Here is a 19,978-nt window from a genome sequence, read left to right as displayed (position 1 = left end):
AGAATTGCAAATGAACAACTGTTAAAATAGAGTATGAGAATGTCAGTCCAGTACACACTAGCTAAGGCTGCAGCTTTCAGCAGTTTAGCGATACACATGTTTGTGTCTGTGGCCACAGGTCCCCCAGGATGTGATTTGTTCTTACTGGGAGGGAAGTGTTGCGGTGGGGTGCACACGGTGAAACCTAGCCCTAAATCAACTTCTACATGGCTTTCCTGTCATGAGTGGAATCATTTGACCTCTGCGGGAGTTACAGTAGCGTGCTTACTATAGTGCAGTCATTGTGGAGTTGCTTAACATAATTTCAAATGGCCATCTTAGATGGTTGTCCACTAAAGCCCTGTTCAGAAGACATTAATTTTGTGTGGGGAGGTGAGGTAATGAATTTATTACTGGTTTCAGTCTTTTCTGAATCCATCAGTAAATATTGTGGCACCATGTACCTTATATTACCAGAATATAGTTATATATATATATATATATATATATATATATATATATATATAGTTATATACCAGAATCAGCATGCTGGTAATTAATTCCTAAAAGGAGTTTACAAAAGGGGTTTTCTGTTGTTCTTCTTATGTATGAAGGTGCTCCAGCAGGCATTTATACATGTTACTTTTAAGTCATAAGGTGAAAACTGCAACTTTTGGCAAGGGGTTACAAAAGTCTATGGCAAATGTGGGAAAAATCACAAGCATTGTAAAATTCATATCTCAAAGAGGACCTAAGACAAGCCACATTTCTGGCAGCAAATTCTTTTTGCAATTGATCTGCAAATAAAGGAGTAACTTCCATCTTTGTTATTTATACCAGTTTTCATATCTTATACAAGTCAATCATTAACATTACAGATGTCAAGTGGAAACATGAAATTTTACATTTTACATTAACCAATCTCCCTGTGTAAAATTCCAGTTCTATTTGAATTGTGATTTGGAAGCAGGAAACATGCTTGGTCACTGCTTGTCACCTATAGGACGGTGGTGTAAATAAAGCATAATGGACCAGAATTTACAAAGGACAAGAATTTGATCGTGCTTAGTGTCAAATTTGGCCTGAATTTGTCCAGTGGATTTTGCCATTCAATAATGTGGTTATTAATGATGGTTATTAAAAGGGACCTTTTGACTGGCATGCAGACAGACCTTGTTTTTGCATGATACTGAATGTAGGGCAAGTCTTAGTCAAAATAGTGCAAGTATAAAAGCGCCAGTCGACAAACATGCAACACATGTTGCAGACTGGGAAAGTTATTGATGTATACTGCCTTGCTTCTTCTTTATAACCTTTTCCCACCCTGCACCAAGAGGAAACACCCTTTTTGCCCTTTGCCGTAGCTCTGCTTATTTTATTTTTAGCATTAACAGAACATATGGAAATCTCAACAGAATATTAGAAGTTAAATATTAGAAATTATTTAAGATTTAGATACTAACAATGTATTGATTTTTAATGGATAGTTTACATGTAGACCTACAGTTGAACAGATAGCTGTAATGTACTCTGTCTTCAGGTCCCACTGTTCTGACAATTTTAGGGTGTTTTTGCTACTGTTAAACAACACAATGATTCATTTTATTTATAAAGCTGTTTAACGTTAAATGGAGCCATCTTCTCAGTTCTCAGTCAGCTCTCTATCACAGCACAGCATTACTATCCCATGAAATCCCATCGTCACTTTAGTAATGGTCAATCAGTTATTAGAGTGAGTTATTTCAGGCCTAATATGTATGTTTGCTTGTTACTAACAGATTCAAAAAAGGCTGTTAAGAAACTTTTGTATAACATACTTTTTTATCCAGTGTCTTGCTCCAAAATTCATGTCACCGTGGCCTGCAGTATGCTAATGAACAAACATGCAGCAGGGCTGTCATGGCCTGCATTTATCTGGTTTAAAAATTGAAAACTGGATTATGTTGAAAAATTACATTCATACTATAGAGTCTCTTGGTCTGGACTAAAAAGTGAGAAAAATATGGAGGCAATTAAATGAATAAAAAATGCCTAACTTTAACTGGCTTTTAAAAGTGCTATGCTGCGGCACAGAGTTGCTTAAGCATAACTGAGTTGTGTTCTTTGCATTGAGTAAAAGCAGCCAATGGTGTGCACAGCAGGGTTCACTAAAGTAGAGAGTCTGCCATCCAAAATCGGTAGAGCATGCACTCTCTGTGGGCAGGCTGAGTATAATATGGGGTAATGTATGCTGTGGTCGGGTTATCTGATGCCATGAAGTGTGCAGTACTGCATTAAAAAGGTGATGATTAGGTTTGGGTTAATTGTTTTTTTAGTATGTTTCTCACAGAAATGTAGATTGCATTAATTTGTGCATTCATTTGTATTGGAAATGGGATTTGCTGGCTTTGTTTTGTTTTAGTGGACATTGGAGCTGCATTATATCATTCAGTTAAACAAATATTGTGTTTTTAAAGGGGCCGCATCCTACATTTTTATTGTATTTTATTTTTCCCTGAGGTAATTTTATGATATTTGTGTAGGATTACGTATCAGAAACAGTCATAACTCATTTTTACACAACCATTTCAAACCAAAACAGAGGATGGCTATAGGGCTGGACAGAGCATGCCACATGTTCATAAATTATACATGAGATATGTATTATATTCATATTTCTACTTGTTGTCTTTCTTTACTACTACTACAGATTTCACAGCTTCAGTTGGAAAATTCTCATGCTTAATTGAGATTATTTTTTGACCAGGTACTTTTTGTTACGGATCTCTCCAGGTAAAAGATCATTTGGCATGGGAGCTTCATCAGATCGCTCGTGTGGTGTGCACACTGCTCTACATAACAACAGGGCACATGATTAATGTTGTGTAGCATGAGCAATTCAGCGACTCTCAGATTTGTCAGTCTTGTAGTGTCCACGTGGCATTATTGAGCCTTTAAGACAGCTCATTTAATAAGCAGACCAGGCTGAAACACTCCTTATAACTTCAGTCTGAATGGACGGGGCTAAACAGCTATAAGCTGAATAGGAAGGTATATGTAAATGTTTTTTGTGACATCGCAAAATCAACAAATTTAAAATGATTTATTGATGCAGCTTAGTTTCAGTATGTAGATGATATAAACTAAGGGATGATGTGCCGATGAAATGTATTTACCTCTTTTGATGTTTTCCGCTTTTATTGCTTTTATAAATGGAATCATGGTCAAGATAATTTGGCTTGACAAGTACATCAAAGTATCAACATAAAAACAGATTTCTACAAATGAAGCTAAATTCAATAAAATATATCACATAAAATAAGAGACCTAATTCAACAAAGGTCCAGGCATTTGGTGGTAGTCTCAGAATTAGTGAAATGGAGATCAGTGCAGTTAAAATGTCTAAAGTGATTGTAATATAAAAAGGCACCTATTTGGAAGGCCCAGCAAATGGTTAATTAGTGGTCCAGGCTACAAATACACCAGGAAGACCTTGCTAGACCCATGTCTGAGAAAAGGTTATTGAAGAGTATATATCAGGCAACAAAAATTAAAAAATAAGAAATCAGTCGCTGAACATGCCCTGGAGTTCAGTTAAATCCATCATTAAGAAATAGAAGGAATATGGAACATATGTGAATTTGCTTGGAGCAGGCCATCCTTACAAACTAAGTGACCGTACAAAAAGGAGACTAGCATATATTCTGGCCAAAAAACTCAGACCAAAGAACCTTATCCCACTTGACATTGGAGGCTCTCAAATACCTGCAGGTGAACAGTAGTCAAGATTTACTCCTCTTTGCCATTGTCCCATAATGACAGGTAAAGATCTTAGGCCATAGCTGTTCAATGCAGAGTCTCTTCCATCTCAGCTGCTAAAGTTTTTAACTCCTTCAGAGTAGTCCTAGGTCTTGGTGGCCTTCCTTACTAGCTCCTTCTGGCTCAGTCACTCAGTTTGAGAGAACTACAAGCATGGTTATATTCTTCTGTAGTTCAAAAACAAACACTTTTCTGTCGGTTTTCAACTTAGTTCATAATTGAACACCTCCACTACTTAACTAAAGTGCCAATTCAGTTAAGTGGAGCCAAATGCACAGTTGTGCCAGGTAGGTTTTAAATACTGTTTAGTGTCTTGGTAGAGCAGTTAAATGTGTGATTACACCTTTACTACCACATGCGCACACACTTTTACACACAAATGACAAGTTTCCCCCACAAATTTTCATCACTTTGAGGTCTGAAATATCTCTCTCCATAAACTCCATTGCGACATCCCAGAGCACACAGCCATACACACCCCCGCTGCTTCTTTGACGTATTCACAGTAGAATATCAGAGAGCTCAGTCTCGCACGTCCTCTCTCATTGTCTTGCATAAATATTAGACTGCATTCCCCTTGCACATATGTCTCCTCCTCGCGCACCTTATCTCTTCAAACTGTCGTGCTGTTCCCTCGCTCCTCTTCATTAGAATTACATTAAGTACACAAAAGCAGGTGCACGTTTGTCTTGCTTTACTGTTGCCTATTTAGAGTTCATGCAATAAAGTAACTTTGTTTTTTAAACCAAAAGAGCTGTAAACATGCACCAACTAAATCTATTCTGGGCTCAGTCTACATAATGGAACATGTGCTATGGATGGTAAACGTTTGCCCACAGGAGCTGTACCCGTGGCTGCCTATAGGTGGCATTGTTTACTCCTGAAACACAAAACACAGGAGAGAGAACATTAAGATCCACAGAGAACACTGTAACCAAAATAGTCTGTGATTCGCACACCATCATCTTCTTTAGTAATTATGCTTTGAGGCCTCGCGCAGGTTTCTTTGAGCACTCAAGGCCTTTATGATGTCATTCAGTCATTACCTTTTTATGTGCCGAAGGCGATAACTCATCAAGACCACGAGTGCTGTTAGCAGTTAACATGCTCTCCAAAGATTTACAGTTCAAACAGCAAATTAATGACATTTTTAATAGAGAGACGGAATGGCTTGCAGTGGCTATGACATTGCTAAAATGGAGAGGGCTCAATTGATGGCCATTAGTTTGAGAGGGCTATTTGCCCACCACTGACTTTGAAAAGTCAAATTAGCAGAGTTTGAGACAGTTTTAAAGGTTAGAGCAGGGATAATAGCCTATGCTGCCTGTGTCCACCACGTTGCCCTGCAGTCTCCTCCACCATTCCAAATTCTAAATGGCTTTCTTTAGGCTGACTAGAATTGGAGATGTGAACAAAAACACTGGTATTGCTAACATACACACACACACACACACCACACACACACAGAGCACTACTGGGAACAGGCTTCTCTTGCAGCTTAATCACCTTTATTTACCAATGGGAGAAAGAACTGATTTGTTTTTCATGACTAATCATCGACTGACCCACTTTAAGGGAATTTGGGGATTCTGTAGTTTGGGGACATAACAGCAGTTAGTGTGCAATGCATAACTCCACTGGATGTATAGTTCAGGCTGCTTTTGTTGAACATCGCAGACCTAAAGTTTCATCATGCTGTGCTGCTGAGAGCCGTTTTGAATTGGGGTTAGTGGCTGTGTGCCAGTGAAGCTTATGCCACACATCATGCTATTAAACGGAGATACTCCCCACAGCTTAGTGCCTTTCAGAACTTTTCATGTTCAGCGTGCCTGCTCAGTAACAATACCCATGTTGGCAGTATAAGCATCTAGCCTTAATTAGTTTAGAAACAATTAAAAGTTTTCAAACTCAGTAGTGCACATTATTTGACATATCCAATCAGAATTGGTATTTCTTGCAAAAGGACACACCTTTACACATTAATTTCTGAACAAGCTGAGAGATACAGAACCGCCACTGAAAATAAAATACGACTCTGCTCACGCAGCAATACACAGTTCTCACAAGTGCTCTATCAAAGATACACAATGCAGTAGCCAGCATGCCAAGCCTGGAGAGGCAATGATAGAGAAGTCATTCTCCCTATTACAGGTCAATCGAGCATCACATCGAAGTTAAAGCTGCTATTTTAAGGAAAAATTTGTTTCTTAAGGAAAAATGTTTCTTTAAGACACATTTTCAACACATTATGAATTTCTAAGAGTGTTTTCACACTTGTCCTGAGTACTAAAGACTGCACTCAGGACTCATTCTAGGCTCATTGGGGGGAGGAGCTCATTATTGCTGGTTTGCTTTAACACTTAATTTCATAGGAACCGTGGAGTGACTGCACCTTTTTTGAACCTTTCTGCAAGCATACAAAGGAGTCTCAACTTCTCTTAAGCAGTGAAGAACAACACTATTCGGAGTCATGACTTTTCACCATGCAGGGACACCTGCAAACAAGGAGTGTTTCCTGTACAAGGTTTTTAGCCATGTTAGCTTTAGCATTAGCTTTATACAGAGTACTACTATGAGGAGTGTGTCTGTTCATTCTTTGGTTCATAGTTCTAACAGCAGAAACCAGCGAGCGCCTGACCTCTTGAGAAAAGCTTACATTTTAAACCAAAGCAGCATAAAATAACATTCATTACAAAGACATCTTATAATCCCTGGTATGTTCCAGGACCCCTGGCAAGCTCTGCACCCCTTGAATCATTCACGGCTCCTCCATGCCTTATGGTGCTTTGGTGTAAACATAGCTACAGACAGCCGACCACACAAATGTTCAAAGAAGGCAAAAAGCCTTTTTTTTCAGAACAGTGCCATTGCTGCAGAAACAGATGTTGTATGCAAAAAACATGCATTGTTTAAGTATGTGTGTGTGCTTGTGTGTGCATGCTGAGCTTTTATTCCCGGTTTGATCAAAATGATCTCTGTTTGTTTACTGTTGTTCTGAGCTGGGTTGTGTGTGTGTTGTCTCCTCTAATCGCAGGTGGAGGTGCAGTGTAAACCTCTCTATGTCTAACTCTATGTGCCTCACCCAGCCTCTCTCTCTCTCGCGCCGTAGCTGATCAGTCTGAACCCTTTCCCCTCACTGATCCGCTTAACACTATCCAATCCAAGTCAATCCCACAGTAAAGGACCACTGGACCGCACTGATCACTCTATAGTGAGGCTCAACAGCTGTAGTATTTTTAGATCATCATGACAGGCTTTCTTTCTGGGATAGATAGCAATTACAGAATGCACTTGTGACTGAATAAGGGTTGTAAATGCCAATTGACCTATCCATGCTCACACATGCATGCTGCTGTTGTGAGAAATAGTTATTTTTATGCTTTACAAATCATTTTTTATCCCATTAAATCTAATGACAATTTTAGATTTACTACATAACATTGAGTTTCCAGTTTAAAATGCTATGTCAAGTCAAGTCAAGTCAAGTGGGTTTTATTGTCATTTCAACTACATACAGAGTACACAGTGAAATGAAACAACGTTCCTCCAGGACCATGGTGCAACATAGACAGTGCATACAAGACACAAGTGCAACACAAACAAACAAGTGCGGACAGACAACACAACACAGTACAGACCAGAGAATAATAAATAATTGACGGTAGTGTGCAAATTGTGCAATGTGTAATAAATAGAGTCCAGTGAGGTAGTAAAGTTATTAGTGCAAATGCTTGTGCAAAAAATGCTTCCCATGTTATCTGGGGTAAATGGTTGAAGAGAGAGAGAGAGAGGGAGAGTGTACATGTACCAGAAAGATATCAGTTCAGAAGTTGAGTTGTGTTGAGGAGTCTGATGGCTTGGGGGAAGAAGCTGTTGCAGAGTCTGGTCATGATGTGACTGAGCTGGACTGTGTTGTTGTAGCTAAACAAAACTAGGCAGGTTGGAAACCTTAATAATGAATTTGCCATCATCTTATGGTGCTTTCACGCTGTGGACGACATGTTTCATCGGGACCTTCAAGCTTTTCAGTTTGGTCTGAACCAAAATAGCAGGTATGACCAAATTTTGCTCCACAGAAAAGAGGTGGTCTCAGTCTGGATCAAAATGAACCATGAATCAATTTATTTGCAGCGTGGAAACATTTTTTTAGGTGGTTCAGACTTTCAGACCAATTACAGGAAGTAGATGAAGGCCATTGTTGCTCATTAAATGATAGAAGCAGAAGAAGAAGAGGAGGAAGCAGAAGATAAAAAAAAAGAAAAACAATAAGAAGAAAAGTAGAAAGTAATGAAAATTAGAGGCAGAAGCACATGGAAATGATTCTATCTATATATATATATATATATGGAGCATATATCTGTCGTCTATGGTATAATTGTTGCATGACGAGCACATTTATTTGGCAAATTAGAACTGGTCTCTAGTACTGTGCTTGAAATTGTTGCTGCTGGTAGTAATGCTATAGTATTAGCAATATAGTAGAAACAAAATTATTTATGTTCATTTGTTTTTCCGGGAAAGGTTTGCCTGTCAACGCATTGATGTCAGACGCCCATGTAGGTAATGATAACGGGTTGTAGGCATAATGAAAGGTCTTGAGTGTGCTTGCTAAATGCAATGTGAAATCAAAACAATGTTTGGCCTTACAATGTTTCAGACTTTGGTCCATACTTTCAGGTGTGAAAATGCTGTAGGTTACATGATGGAACTACACCTGATCTATCTTAACATTTTAACCTTTCAAAAATAGTTATGTTACTACAAACAAAACGCTCAAAACTCAAAAAAAAGATTTCCCAAATTGCCCAACTAATGACTTAACCTAGGTGGGGACACTTTGCTGATTGATTTGATGTCAAAACTGAATGGATTAAGCATACTTTATGATTGATAGCAATGATGTTGGGAATAAACTGGATGTATGATGAACATTTTGGTGGTTGCTAAGGTGTTGTTTGGTGGTTGGTATTGTGTCCTATCCTAAGTGCTATGGTATCTGAATTGCTTAATATAGTATCATATTGCTTAATAAGTGGTTGCGAGGTTGTTGCTACTGTGGTTGTTAGGTGTTGCTATGTTTTATGCTAATACTTTTGTACAAATGACTCATGAGTCCAAAAATGGTCCATAAATGGTAGACTGCAGATGTGCTTGGCTAAAAAAGCTGTGTCCACAAATGTTTGGCTAAAATGTGGGGTGTCAAAAATGTGGGGTGCTCAAAAGATGGTAGGCCCAAAAGCTCATCCATGTGCAGACAGTACTGGAGAGCAATGGAGAGAAATTGACCATGTAACACACTAAAAAAATCATAATAGTGTAGTTGTGGGTATTGTGAGTTGTGGGTATTGTGAGTTGTGTGCTAGAATTTGTCATTAGGCTGAAGTGTTCTGCAAAGCTTCTTCATATTCATAAAAAACAAAAAGAGTATGAGGTGTGATTTTAATTGCTGGTTGAATGATGTAGTTTATTTCTCATGAGGCTTGCTCTTCACATTTTCCTGCTGCTTGCCTGTGTGTATGTGTGTGTATGTGCTTGTGCGGTGTGTACCTTTGTCCCTCTGCTCTTGCTGAATCAACTACAAAAGTTTTATCCTGCTCTGCCCTCTTTTCTAAATCAGTCTCTCCAGGGCAGAGAGGGCACATTACACAGTGTCCTTTCTCTCCAAATTTCAGACTAACCTAAACACATACACACACACACACACACACACACACACACACACACACACACACACACACGCATACACACACACACACACACATGCATACACACACACACACACACACACACACACACACACACATATATATTAGCATAGTGGTAGCAAGTGACTAATAAATGTCACATTTATGGATGAAAGATCGGTTGCAAATTAACCTCTTTTAAAAAAAAACACATTCATATTAACATTGTGGTGGTGTAAAAAGTGAAGTCATTTATGTTTAAGAAACTCAAGCAGTCTGTGTTTTAGTACAGAAATCAAATGGCATGGTAACATCATTCCATTTAAAACAACAATTTATAGTATTTTGCCCTTAAAATAATACAACAAAATCATGTTGATGCTCCACTGACCTGTAAGATGTCTCCATTGTCTGTTTTACACTATGTAGCTTTGGTGGAGCTGCACAAGACCTCCTACGAGAACTGTGTGACCATATTTGAGTCAAATATGGTCACACAGTACAGAAATCCTATACTTCTAGGACAGGCATTGGCTCATGAATTGCTGAATGTTTTACTTTTATTAGCTCTACTAGCTCTACTCACTGGCTTTAAAACATGTTACTACATGTTTTAATAAGAAACACAAAACAGAAATATTATAATAACAGAAAAAAAGTCGAGCTTCAGCGTGCCAGGTTAAGCTTAAGCTTTCCAGGTTGCTCAGTCTCAAAGAGAGGTACAAGAAAGCTATTCTGGCCTTGTGATTGGTCAAGGGTATGCTGACCCATTCTACATTCCACATTTATAAGACATACTTTATACTGGCCCTGAGGAGCCAGTTTTACATATTTAGAAAGAAAACCAGGGGGGGCTCCCAGGGGCTTTAACACTGTCTAAAATGTCAGTCACCCTTAACATGCCTGATCATAAATGGACTAACTGAAACAGAATTCACCTATGACAGTAATGATACACCAATGCTATTTCACTATATGTCAATGGATGTATATGACCAATTATACCAATTATCACAATTATAGGAAGATGTGTGCATTAAAGAACATCAGAACCTACCACTACCTCCTAATGTTTCTACATGATCAACATGAATTAACACTACAGCAATAGCATCTCCTCCTGGAATCTCCTTGTAGTGTTATTCACAAGATCACACGAATGCAGTGGTCTAATGTGGTTATATACCTCTTCTCTTATCTGAACATTTCTGAGGCACATTCCTTTGTCTGTGTCAGTGACACTGGTGTCGGCGTGTCAAGCTGAAAAGAATCTGAATGACGCCCAGCTGCCAGTGACTCGTTATTGGTCTTTTGAAGTCCAATTGCTCTGCTCCAGCATATGTGTTAAAGCCTGTTCTAGTGTAAAATCTAATGAAATTCTTCCAGGCTTTATGGTAGAGTTGGCAGGCCCACAGCATGAGGCTGTATGAATGTAGACTTCCCCTACGCACTGCTCTTGTTAGATCAGAAGCAGTCTGCAGATCTCTTTTCAAACCGCTAATGCGTGTAGGAGTGGTCTTCCTTCACGTACCCACACTCACAAAAGCTTCACCAGAAGGATTCCAAAGAATTAGCGAACGTCTAGACAAGAGCATCACTAATCAGATTTACATTCTAAAGGACAAAAGGAGCCTACTGTCCCTGTCATATCAAATATTTATAAGTCCTGTTTTTCTCTTCTTCTTTTTTTTGCTAATACCATTTGAAAAGGTAAGCTGTCAGTTACACAGTATAAACATGTACTAACAAATGGACCAGTTAAAAAGGTTCTGATGGACACTACCAGTCAAAAGTTGTACTGTAGAACACCCCCAATCTTCCAGTTTTCATTGACATTTAAGCAGTTCACTTAAGTCTAGTTCACAAATGCTACAAATTCCAGTTATCATTCAATGATACAAAGGTAAGCATTAAGCTGCCAAGGTTATTAAAAATTACTAAAAACTAGTGGTGTAATCCATGATCCATACAGATCGCTCCCCAAGGTTTGGGATGCACATCAACTGTGAAATAACCACCAACGTGTAACCACATCAGTGTGCAATACAGTTTTACTGTAACTGTTTGTACACTAATAATTCCCTCAGTGTGTATGAAGGGTGTATATTAAACCATTACGGTATGTAAACATTGTGCCTCAAGAGCCATAAGGCATACACATTAAGCATGGCCACACATCTGAAGCAAGATCTCTATGGTGTGTAAGTGGAGAGCGGAGTTATATTTGTGTGAGGTCTTCGAATAAATCTTTAAGAAGGTCAATCTGAGGGTGAACGATTCCCTAATTATTTTTAATTCGTAACATAATAAAAGAAAAAGGATAAAAAATAAAAGTCTCTGATACAGATGAAGCAGTAACACAAAATACTTTCAGACTGAAAGCAAACATTTTAGTCTCACATGTCTCCCTTTTTTCCTTTTTTGCTGATGCAAAAAATGTTCCAGTCCATTATTTTAAAACTATGATTTTAAATTTTTTACACTGCTACTAAAACTGAAGAACATTGTCTTGGTTAAGAACATACAGCTGTTATGTAGCAATGGAAGTAAATTAGGCCTTGGATAAAAACTTCAGAAGCTTTTGCTTGGAAACTAGAAAAACCTGAAGAGGTCTGATACAGGAAGAGGCCTGCCATACTCAAATCCATAACAACATCAGAAGACAAGTTTCTAAGAGTCAACAGCATGTGTGATAGCTCACACGACAACACCTTGTAGCAAAGCTTAACGCTGGACCAAGTCTCAGTTTCAACTGTGAAGGGAAGACTTGGAGCTGCAGGTTTGACAGGCCGAATGGCAGTAAGAGTTTTTTCTAAGATAAAAAATAAGGCTTGTCTTGGGCATGAAACACTACCAGCGAAAATGTATTTTCTCTGCTCCTGCAAATGTCTGTAGGCCATTTGAGAGATATCAGAAGGTTCTTTAAAGTTTTTTTAAGGGTAATGGTTATATAACCATAGAATAATAACAATTAAAATCTGAAAAATCTGATTATGTACCTGGTTAAACAGTTCTTATCTGTGATGCAAACCTCATATACATGGTTCCTTTCAACAGATAAAAAAATGGTTCCAGATATCACTATAAAGGGTTTCACGACTACTTTTCAGGTCTCTGTAGAATCCTTGTTGATACATTGGCCTTGAAGCCAATGTAGGCTAATAGAAACCTATCCTTCAGATATCATGAGAATCATATATTACCATGTTCAGTGTAAAATCCTGCCTGTTTGACTTTATTTAGACATTAGGACAAACACACATACACATTATCCTACACACACCCGCACATATAGTACACTTACATAATCCACCTTTCTCTGTAATAATGTATAGGACATGATGTCTAGACTCCGCAGTGTGTGCTGCCTGCTGGAGTGCAGAAAACTGAGGGAGGTACAGCTCTTCCTTTCAGTGAGTGGATTTGTGTCTGGACCTCCTATACAGCAAAATACATCACCCTGTCCTATTCATGGCACAATCAAACACAGAGGAGGCATAGTACACACACACACACACACACCACATCCAGCACAAACACTATTTAGCTTGCAAATATGTCAACCCCCCTAATTTGCCTCCTAATCCAGACCTGGCTGCAGTCCTTTCAACTAACAAAGTACATAATGGCCTTCTCTACATGCTTACTGTCTAAAACACACACTTAAAGGAATAGCTAATATGATTTATCATTTACCCCAGCCAAGACATACTTTGAGATGCTAGGCTAACAATGCTAACAAACACTGATTGTCACCAATCCCATCTTGGTTGCTTCTTGAAAGAACGAGCTTAGTGATCCAGTGTTTTTTTTTTCTTCAGAAATGGAATCCTAGCATTTTCCTAAGCTAAAGAAGCAAACTTCAGACACCACACGTCTTGACTGATTGACTGCATCAGACAGGTTTAAGAAATAGTTTATGTTAATTAGATTTGTTTTATAGAACTATTCCTTTAAATGCAGCATCAGAGCAGCAGAAAACAAAATGTGGTTTGTTAATTTTTCTATTTTTTATGTTGGAAGAAAATACTTTTATGGTATTTTAGTAATGCATCTTCCTCACTGTAAATATGCTAGCTTATGAAAATATAAACCTGTCCATAAAACATTGACTGATATAAGTTTTAGGTTTAAGAGTGTTTTAACATTGTGTATTAGCTTGGGCGTGGTGATATATACACCTATTAGGGTCTGATTAATATATAGGCAGGCTAAAAACATTGGTTGGTGAAAATATCACTGACAATTGGAGAGTTTTTCGGTCACTGCCTCACAATCTCCTGGTGATAGAGCAAAACCTTGATGATTACACCCCCGGGGAACCCAGTAAAAGTCACACCAACTATACGGCAGCAGTAAGAGGTAATTAGCAGTAACTAAAATGACAAAGATCATCCATCGGTAGATCCAGTCCAAGTGATAATTGTAATCATTGTAATATTTACCACTGTGAATTTCTGATGTTTGAGAGTTAAATGATCATATAGGTCAATAAATTACTGTTGTACTAAACCATTATAGTTCAAATTAAATATAGAATTATATATACAGATATCAATTACCTAAATTGTGTCACTTTTAGACGGTTTAGGTGGTGAGAGTATTATGCTTAGCATATAGCAACTGCATTTCCATCATGAATAGAATTTGAGAATGTACAGGAATCTCTTAACATAACAGTACTCATGTAACAGGATAATCACGGAACAACCTACATGAAGGTCACATCCATAATATATATTTCTAACATGACTGAAAAGTTTCAGGCTAGATTTTTATGTCTGTTCTGCTGGCCACACTATGGAAAGAAAGAGACAGAAAGAAACCCACAAAGAGGAGGAAATATAACCTTCACTTTTGTGTGTCTAATCCTTTAGTTTATGTGCCTCAAAGGAAGAGAAAGCAAATATTTCTTATATTCTCCAAAGTACAGGAAGATGGGAACATGTCATCTATCTTGCTTTCATCAGTAAAAATGAGACATTTTTATGAAGAAGACAAATGAAAAAATGGGACCTAAAACAAATGGAGGCAAGCAGAGGCAGTGGTGGAGTTGTGGGTTGACACTAATCTTTATGCTTTTTACATTTGGATGCTGTTTCCAGGCAGGGTAACGCCTGTTTTATTTATTTGCTCTACTTTTGCATTCTCCCTTGTGATTCTTTATAGTGATGTGTTGACAGACAGAATTTGAAATCACTACCAAAGCATTTTATGGCTTGAAAGATTTAATAACAGCGGGGTGTGCACATTATGCCATTGAGAATGCAAGTGTGTGTATATAATAAGAGTTTGTATGTACAGGGAAGCGACTACAGATGCATGCATCTCAGGGACAATGAGAGAAACCTGACATTCACAGAGATGCCTTCAATTATCATGTTATGTAGACTGTTGTGGAGGTTCTGAATCATTAACCAATTGCTTTTTGTCACTCATATTTGCATTTTTGCCCTCAAAATAAGCAAACACAAAGAAAGAAAGAAAGAAAGAAATCGGCCGACAACAAGCAAAGTGTGCTCTACATCTGTCATTGTGTCATTGTAAATGAGAAGTCAGAAATAGGAAACTGTTTTTAATTGCTGAGCATTTTTTATTCATTCAATTCAAAGGGAAAAGGTTTTCACAAAGTTACTGCATCTCAGAATCTCTTTTGATCAGCCATAAAATTTTGATTATTTAGAAATATTCCAATAGTTTGTGAATTACCAGGATGGAGGAGTTATGTTTATCTCCTTGTAAATGCCTGTTTAAATAAAAGTTTTAAGTAGTTTTTCTTCATTAATGTCCATATATAAAATTTCATTTAGTGCGGCTGAGCATACATCTAAAATAAATGTTTTAAATCAATCAAACTAAAGGTTAAAAGAGTGTTTTTATCACTTAATTTGTATATTTGGGGTGGAACAGATCCCAAAAGTCACAGTCGTATCACAATTTTTGAGGGAGATTTTCCATTGATACACCAGATGGAAGTCACAGCCTTACACAGAGAGGGACAGATCACCCTTTATGTTGTGTTCTGATACTCACTGTTGAGTGACGTACTCTCGGGTGTCGTATTAGGTTAGTAATGTTAAAAGCCTTCCCTCTGCTTCTCCCATAAGACACGTAAGTTTTACATATTTAATAAGTAGCTGATAATGTTTTCTTTTGGTATCTCCAGCTAAAAAAGGAATGCAGGGTTTCAGCAGCTGTGCGTGAGGTCCGTATTTCCATCTAGAGGTTCAACAAGCCTGCAGGGGCCAGTGATCGAGGGGCCTTGCACAGAGCTGCTGTAATTCTTAACTTGTGTAATATGGATTATATATTTATCATCACTGATCAGCTCTCAGGACTGACTCTGCAGCGAGATTTATGGAATTATTTTTACTTTATAAAGTAACAATTGCAGTAAAACTGCATTCCAGACTATTATGGCTAAACTTGGCAATTACTCCATACTGTGTGTGTGTGTGTGTGTGTGTGTGTGTGTGTAATAATAATTAATAAGCTTTTTTACTAAATGTAGTTTTTGGACACATATGGGTTAAGATTGCAATGCAAACTCAATATGTTGTGGATGTGGCAGCATCTTTTCTCTTTCTGACTCATACTTGTGTTCTTCCTCTTTCTCTGATGGTTGGGATCCAGTGTTCATCACGAGTACAGAGAAACACCAGCGTGTGTTCTAGGCACGCATGCTGGGAGCATTAAGAGCAAAGCTCAAGAAAACATATGGCTACAGAGAGCAGTATCCAGCCCAGCGTGTCTCTTTAGTCATGCTAACAGAGACTTACATGTCATCTGGCTTCTCCAGGAACTGTAAATAAGAATATGATATGCCTGCAAATTTGCCTGTAAGCCTGCAGATTGCCTGCTTAAAGGATATATGTTGTACACTTTCAGTGATATGGTATTAAAAGTTCAGCATTAATTATTAAACGTTCACTGAAAATGAATTGCAAACATTAACTGTTTGTCAAATTCCCAGTCAAACAGCTTTGTGTACACTGTAATGAACAGCAGGCACACTGACCAAATGGTAAATAATAATTGGGCCTGATCAAATATACACATATGAAGGTTCAGCTTTGTCAGATAGACCAAAAAAAAAAAAAACACAACTGCTTTATCCTTAATGTTTAACACATATATACTGTAGCTTTAATTAAGTACTTTTAATTACTTAATGTAATTAGGCCTGTTTTGTAGCATGTTATGATAAATTCCTTACTAGCCCCTACTGGGCCCTATTTTAGCAATCTTTAAGGAATCTTTGTGGAGCACGAAACACGCAAAAGGCATGTACTAAGTCTCTTAATTAATCATGGGTGTGTTTTGGGCCTAACGTGGGATAAACCAACCAGTGCGTCACTTGCCATTCCCTTTAATAGCCAGGTGTGGTCTGACTTTGGCGGATTGCTATTTCAATGGCATAAAGTGGGGGTGTATGCACGATGGGCACGCACCTGTGTTGACAATTCACTGCCAAGATATCAATAAATGCCTGACTGTTGACGTCTGTCTAGTCTAGTTTTCAGTCAGTGGCGCACCTGTGTTTTCCATTGCCTGGATAACAGTATACCAGAAATTTACCTGAACACACCTCATTTCGAGACCACCATAGCCATTGACACTGTTGCTAAGTAACTGACGCAGACAGAAGGCGTGAAAATGCTGTTGGCAGGGTGTATGATAGCAATGAGCATCGTGATGCGCCTTGCAGAGAGAGTAAGATAGGGCCCTATATGTTGAATCCTCATTCCCCATTCAGTCTCCACCCCTTTCGTGTGTCCTGTGTTTTCATTAGAGATGGACCAATCAGTGTTTTTGGGGCCGATGCCAATCGTTGATACCAGTCGAGGGCAGGGCTGAATGCCACATGAACCTTTCCAGGCTATAATGGTAACGCCTCATCATGCAGGGATTTTGTAATGTTATGTGCAGTCTCTCTCAAGATTAAATGTACTTTACTTTTTGGGAACAACCACATTTAAAATGCTGACGAACTCCAAACACTCACTGTGTGTTTTCCCGTGCAGAACTGTGCTGTGTAGCTGTGAGTGTGGTTAGCAGTGTTTGCTAGCTCTGCTGCGGTATTGGGCAGAGTCATGTACTATGTACTAGAGGGGTATCCAGTTAGTGGTGTTAAAAGGTCTCTTTTTCTTTCTCTCTTTCTTTCTTTACTCTGCGTCTCCCACAAAGAAGAGTTACACGTTCTACAAATATTTGAGTTGTAGTCAGATATGATACAACCATAAGCCAGAACTGTCTGTGTGTCTCCTACATGTAAAAATTCAGATCACTATATACAGCACTATTTTAGGAAACAGAATTGGACAGGGTAGTGAGTGATTTCAGACACGTCATTACATGAGTAAGCTCAATGCTTTGCAACAGCAGAATGCATCCCATAAACAATCTGACAGTCTGTCTACCTCAGAGAGGCCGTGTGAGAATCTTCTAACCAAACAACGCAATGGATTATAGGTATTCCCTGTCTGTTAAGTGTACAGCATTTGTAAGCTATATATTCTGGTGCATTATGGGATTGTTACAGTGCTCTGGAAATTCGGCGCTACATTTTCAGCCACCACTGCACAATGGCAGAACCCCAAAGTAGTGCGCTATATGGTCAATAGGACACAGTTTCAGATACAGCTTGGCTCTACACAACAGATTTCTCTGCTGGATTTAATGGGCTTCTGCAGCTGTGCACAAGATCTGTATTGCCACCTAGCAGCGGAATAAGAAACTGCAGAGTCTTGTCATTGAGGGATCTTTCACAATGCTGCAACAACCCGCAAAGTATGAATCATATATGTTCTGACCATCTTGAACTCTTGGTCTAGTTGCCTCTTAGTCTTTATCTGCTGGTTTGGTATTTATATTCCCTTTATGTTCTTTTTTCCAATTTTCTAGTTGGTGGGGTCATCATCCAGCATCTTGACCTCGCTAATGCCCTTGTCGCTGAATACAATCAAATCCTTATAGCAACACTGGGCAGTAGAGACAGTTACACCAACAAAGACAGAATGATCTTTTGTTTGAATACCCTTGATATCGGAAGAAACAATGAATGAGCAGGTGTCCAAATACTTTTTTGTCCATTTAGAATATTTGAATATATAAACTACAACTGAAGATTTAGAAATGACTCCTCATGCAGTGAATAGACGATTAGCGGTGGTAGATTATATTCCAGCTGGCAATTTTAAGTGGGGTGTCTGCCTCAAAAAATGATTATAAACTTAACTCTGTGTGTGTGTGTGTGTTTGTGTGTGTGTGTGTGTGTGTGTGTGTGTGCTTGTTTTCCTTTAATTAAGCCTTACCCGTCTGAGGATGATGATGCCCTCCTGGTTGTGCTCACTGGTGGTGATGTCAAACGTTCCTCTTTCATCTCCGGGGATGATATTATACTCTACTTCAGCATTCTTGCCAATGTCCAGATCATGAGCTTTAATTCTGCCCACAGCAGACCCCACTGCTGAAGATTCGGGCACACGCAAATGGAAGATACCTGTGGTATGTGACAACACATAATTAGCCTTACAAAAGGAGCACAAACCATGTCTAGTTGACTGATAAAAGTATATTACAATAGTTATATTATATATAACTGGTAAACTTGGCAGGTTTAGTGTTGGTAATATGTCTTTATGGTAATGGGTACACTTGTACCCCACACATACATGCGCCCACACACACAAACACACTGATTAGCTGCAGTTAATGCTCAGTGGCCATGCTGGAAGAAAACACCTCAGCTAATTGAGAAATCATTAGACGCATTAGAGCAATGCACCAAAGGAGACAAACAAGAGAAAGACATACACAGGGGACATAGTCTAGGATGCAGTGCTTGCCATAGCAATCCTTTCTGATGCCATTATGGAAATATGAAACTGCCCCAGTGCATAACAGAATAGAAAAAAGAATCGCAGGTTTAAATATATATAGAGTATATGACTTACTACAAAATCCAAAATCTAAAGTAAGATGAATTGCTTTCTGGGAGAGTAGAACAAGCTGTGCCCTATTCACTATTCACTAGAAGTGAAAATCCAGATCAGTATATACACTAGAGCTCTATTATAGGGAACAGAAAGGTAGTGAAGGATTCCGGACACCTTGCGGCAGATAAAACCAAGCAGGTCAAACCAAACAATGCAATGAATCGTGGGTATTCCATGTCTGACAGGGTATAGCGTTTGTAAACTACTTATTAGGGTGCATTGTGGGATTGTTATTTTGCACTGTTTTCAGACACTGCTACAACATGAGTGAAACCCAAAATAGGGCACTATTTATTATATTTAAAAAGGCACAGTTTCAGTCACAGTATCAGCAGCAAGACCTGCTAATCAGTCTCATTATAATGAAATTTAGATTTGCATTTACATTTCTAGTTATCAGAAAGAAAGAAAGCCAGTCATATGTTAAAAAAAAAAAAAAATCAGAAATCATAATTGGCCAAGAGAACTGCAATCGGTGCTAATTTAAAATCTGTTAATGTTTGTTGTTTAGTTTTCTAT

At 38.4% G+C, this 19,978-nt stretch overlaps 1 protein-coding gene across 1 annotated transcript in view; it reads right to left on the bottom strand.

Moving 5' to 3' along the window:
- Positions 1 to 19,978, bottom strand: part of cdh12b (cadherin 12b) — a 154,822-nt gene that overhangs the window by 38,527 nt on the left and 96,317 nt on the right. The window contains exon 6 of the mRNA XM_072667018.1: positions 18,776 to 18,963. Within this exon, the coding sequence (XP_072523119.1) occupies positions 18,776 to 18,963 (188 nt within the window). The remainder of the gene's footprint in view (positions 1 to 18,775; positions 18,964 to 19,978) is intronic.

The sequence above is a fragment of the Salminus brasiliensis genome, chromosome 22 (genome assembly GCF_030463535.1).
Source record: "Salminus brasiliensis chromosome 22, fSalBra1.hap2, whole genome shotgun sequence".
In the NCBI taxonomy this organism is placed as follows: Eukaryota; Metazoa; Chordata; class Actinopteri; order Characiformes; family Bryconidae; genus Salminus; species Salminus brasiliensis.
The sequence above is the reverse complement of the archived record's forward strand: the minus strand, read 5'-3'. Positions and strand labels throughout refer to the sequence as shown.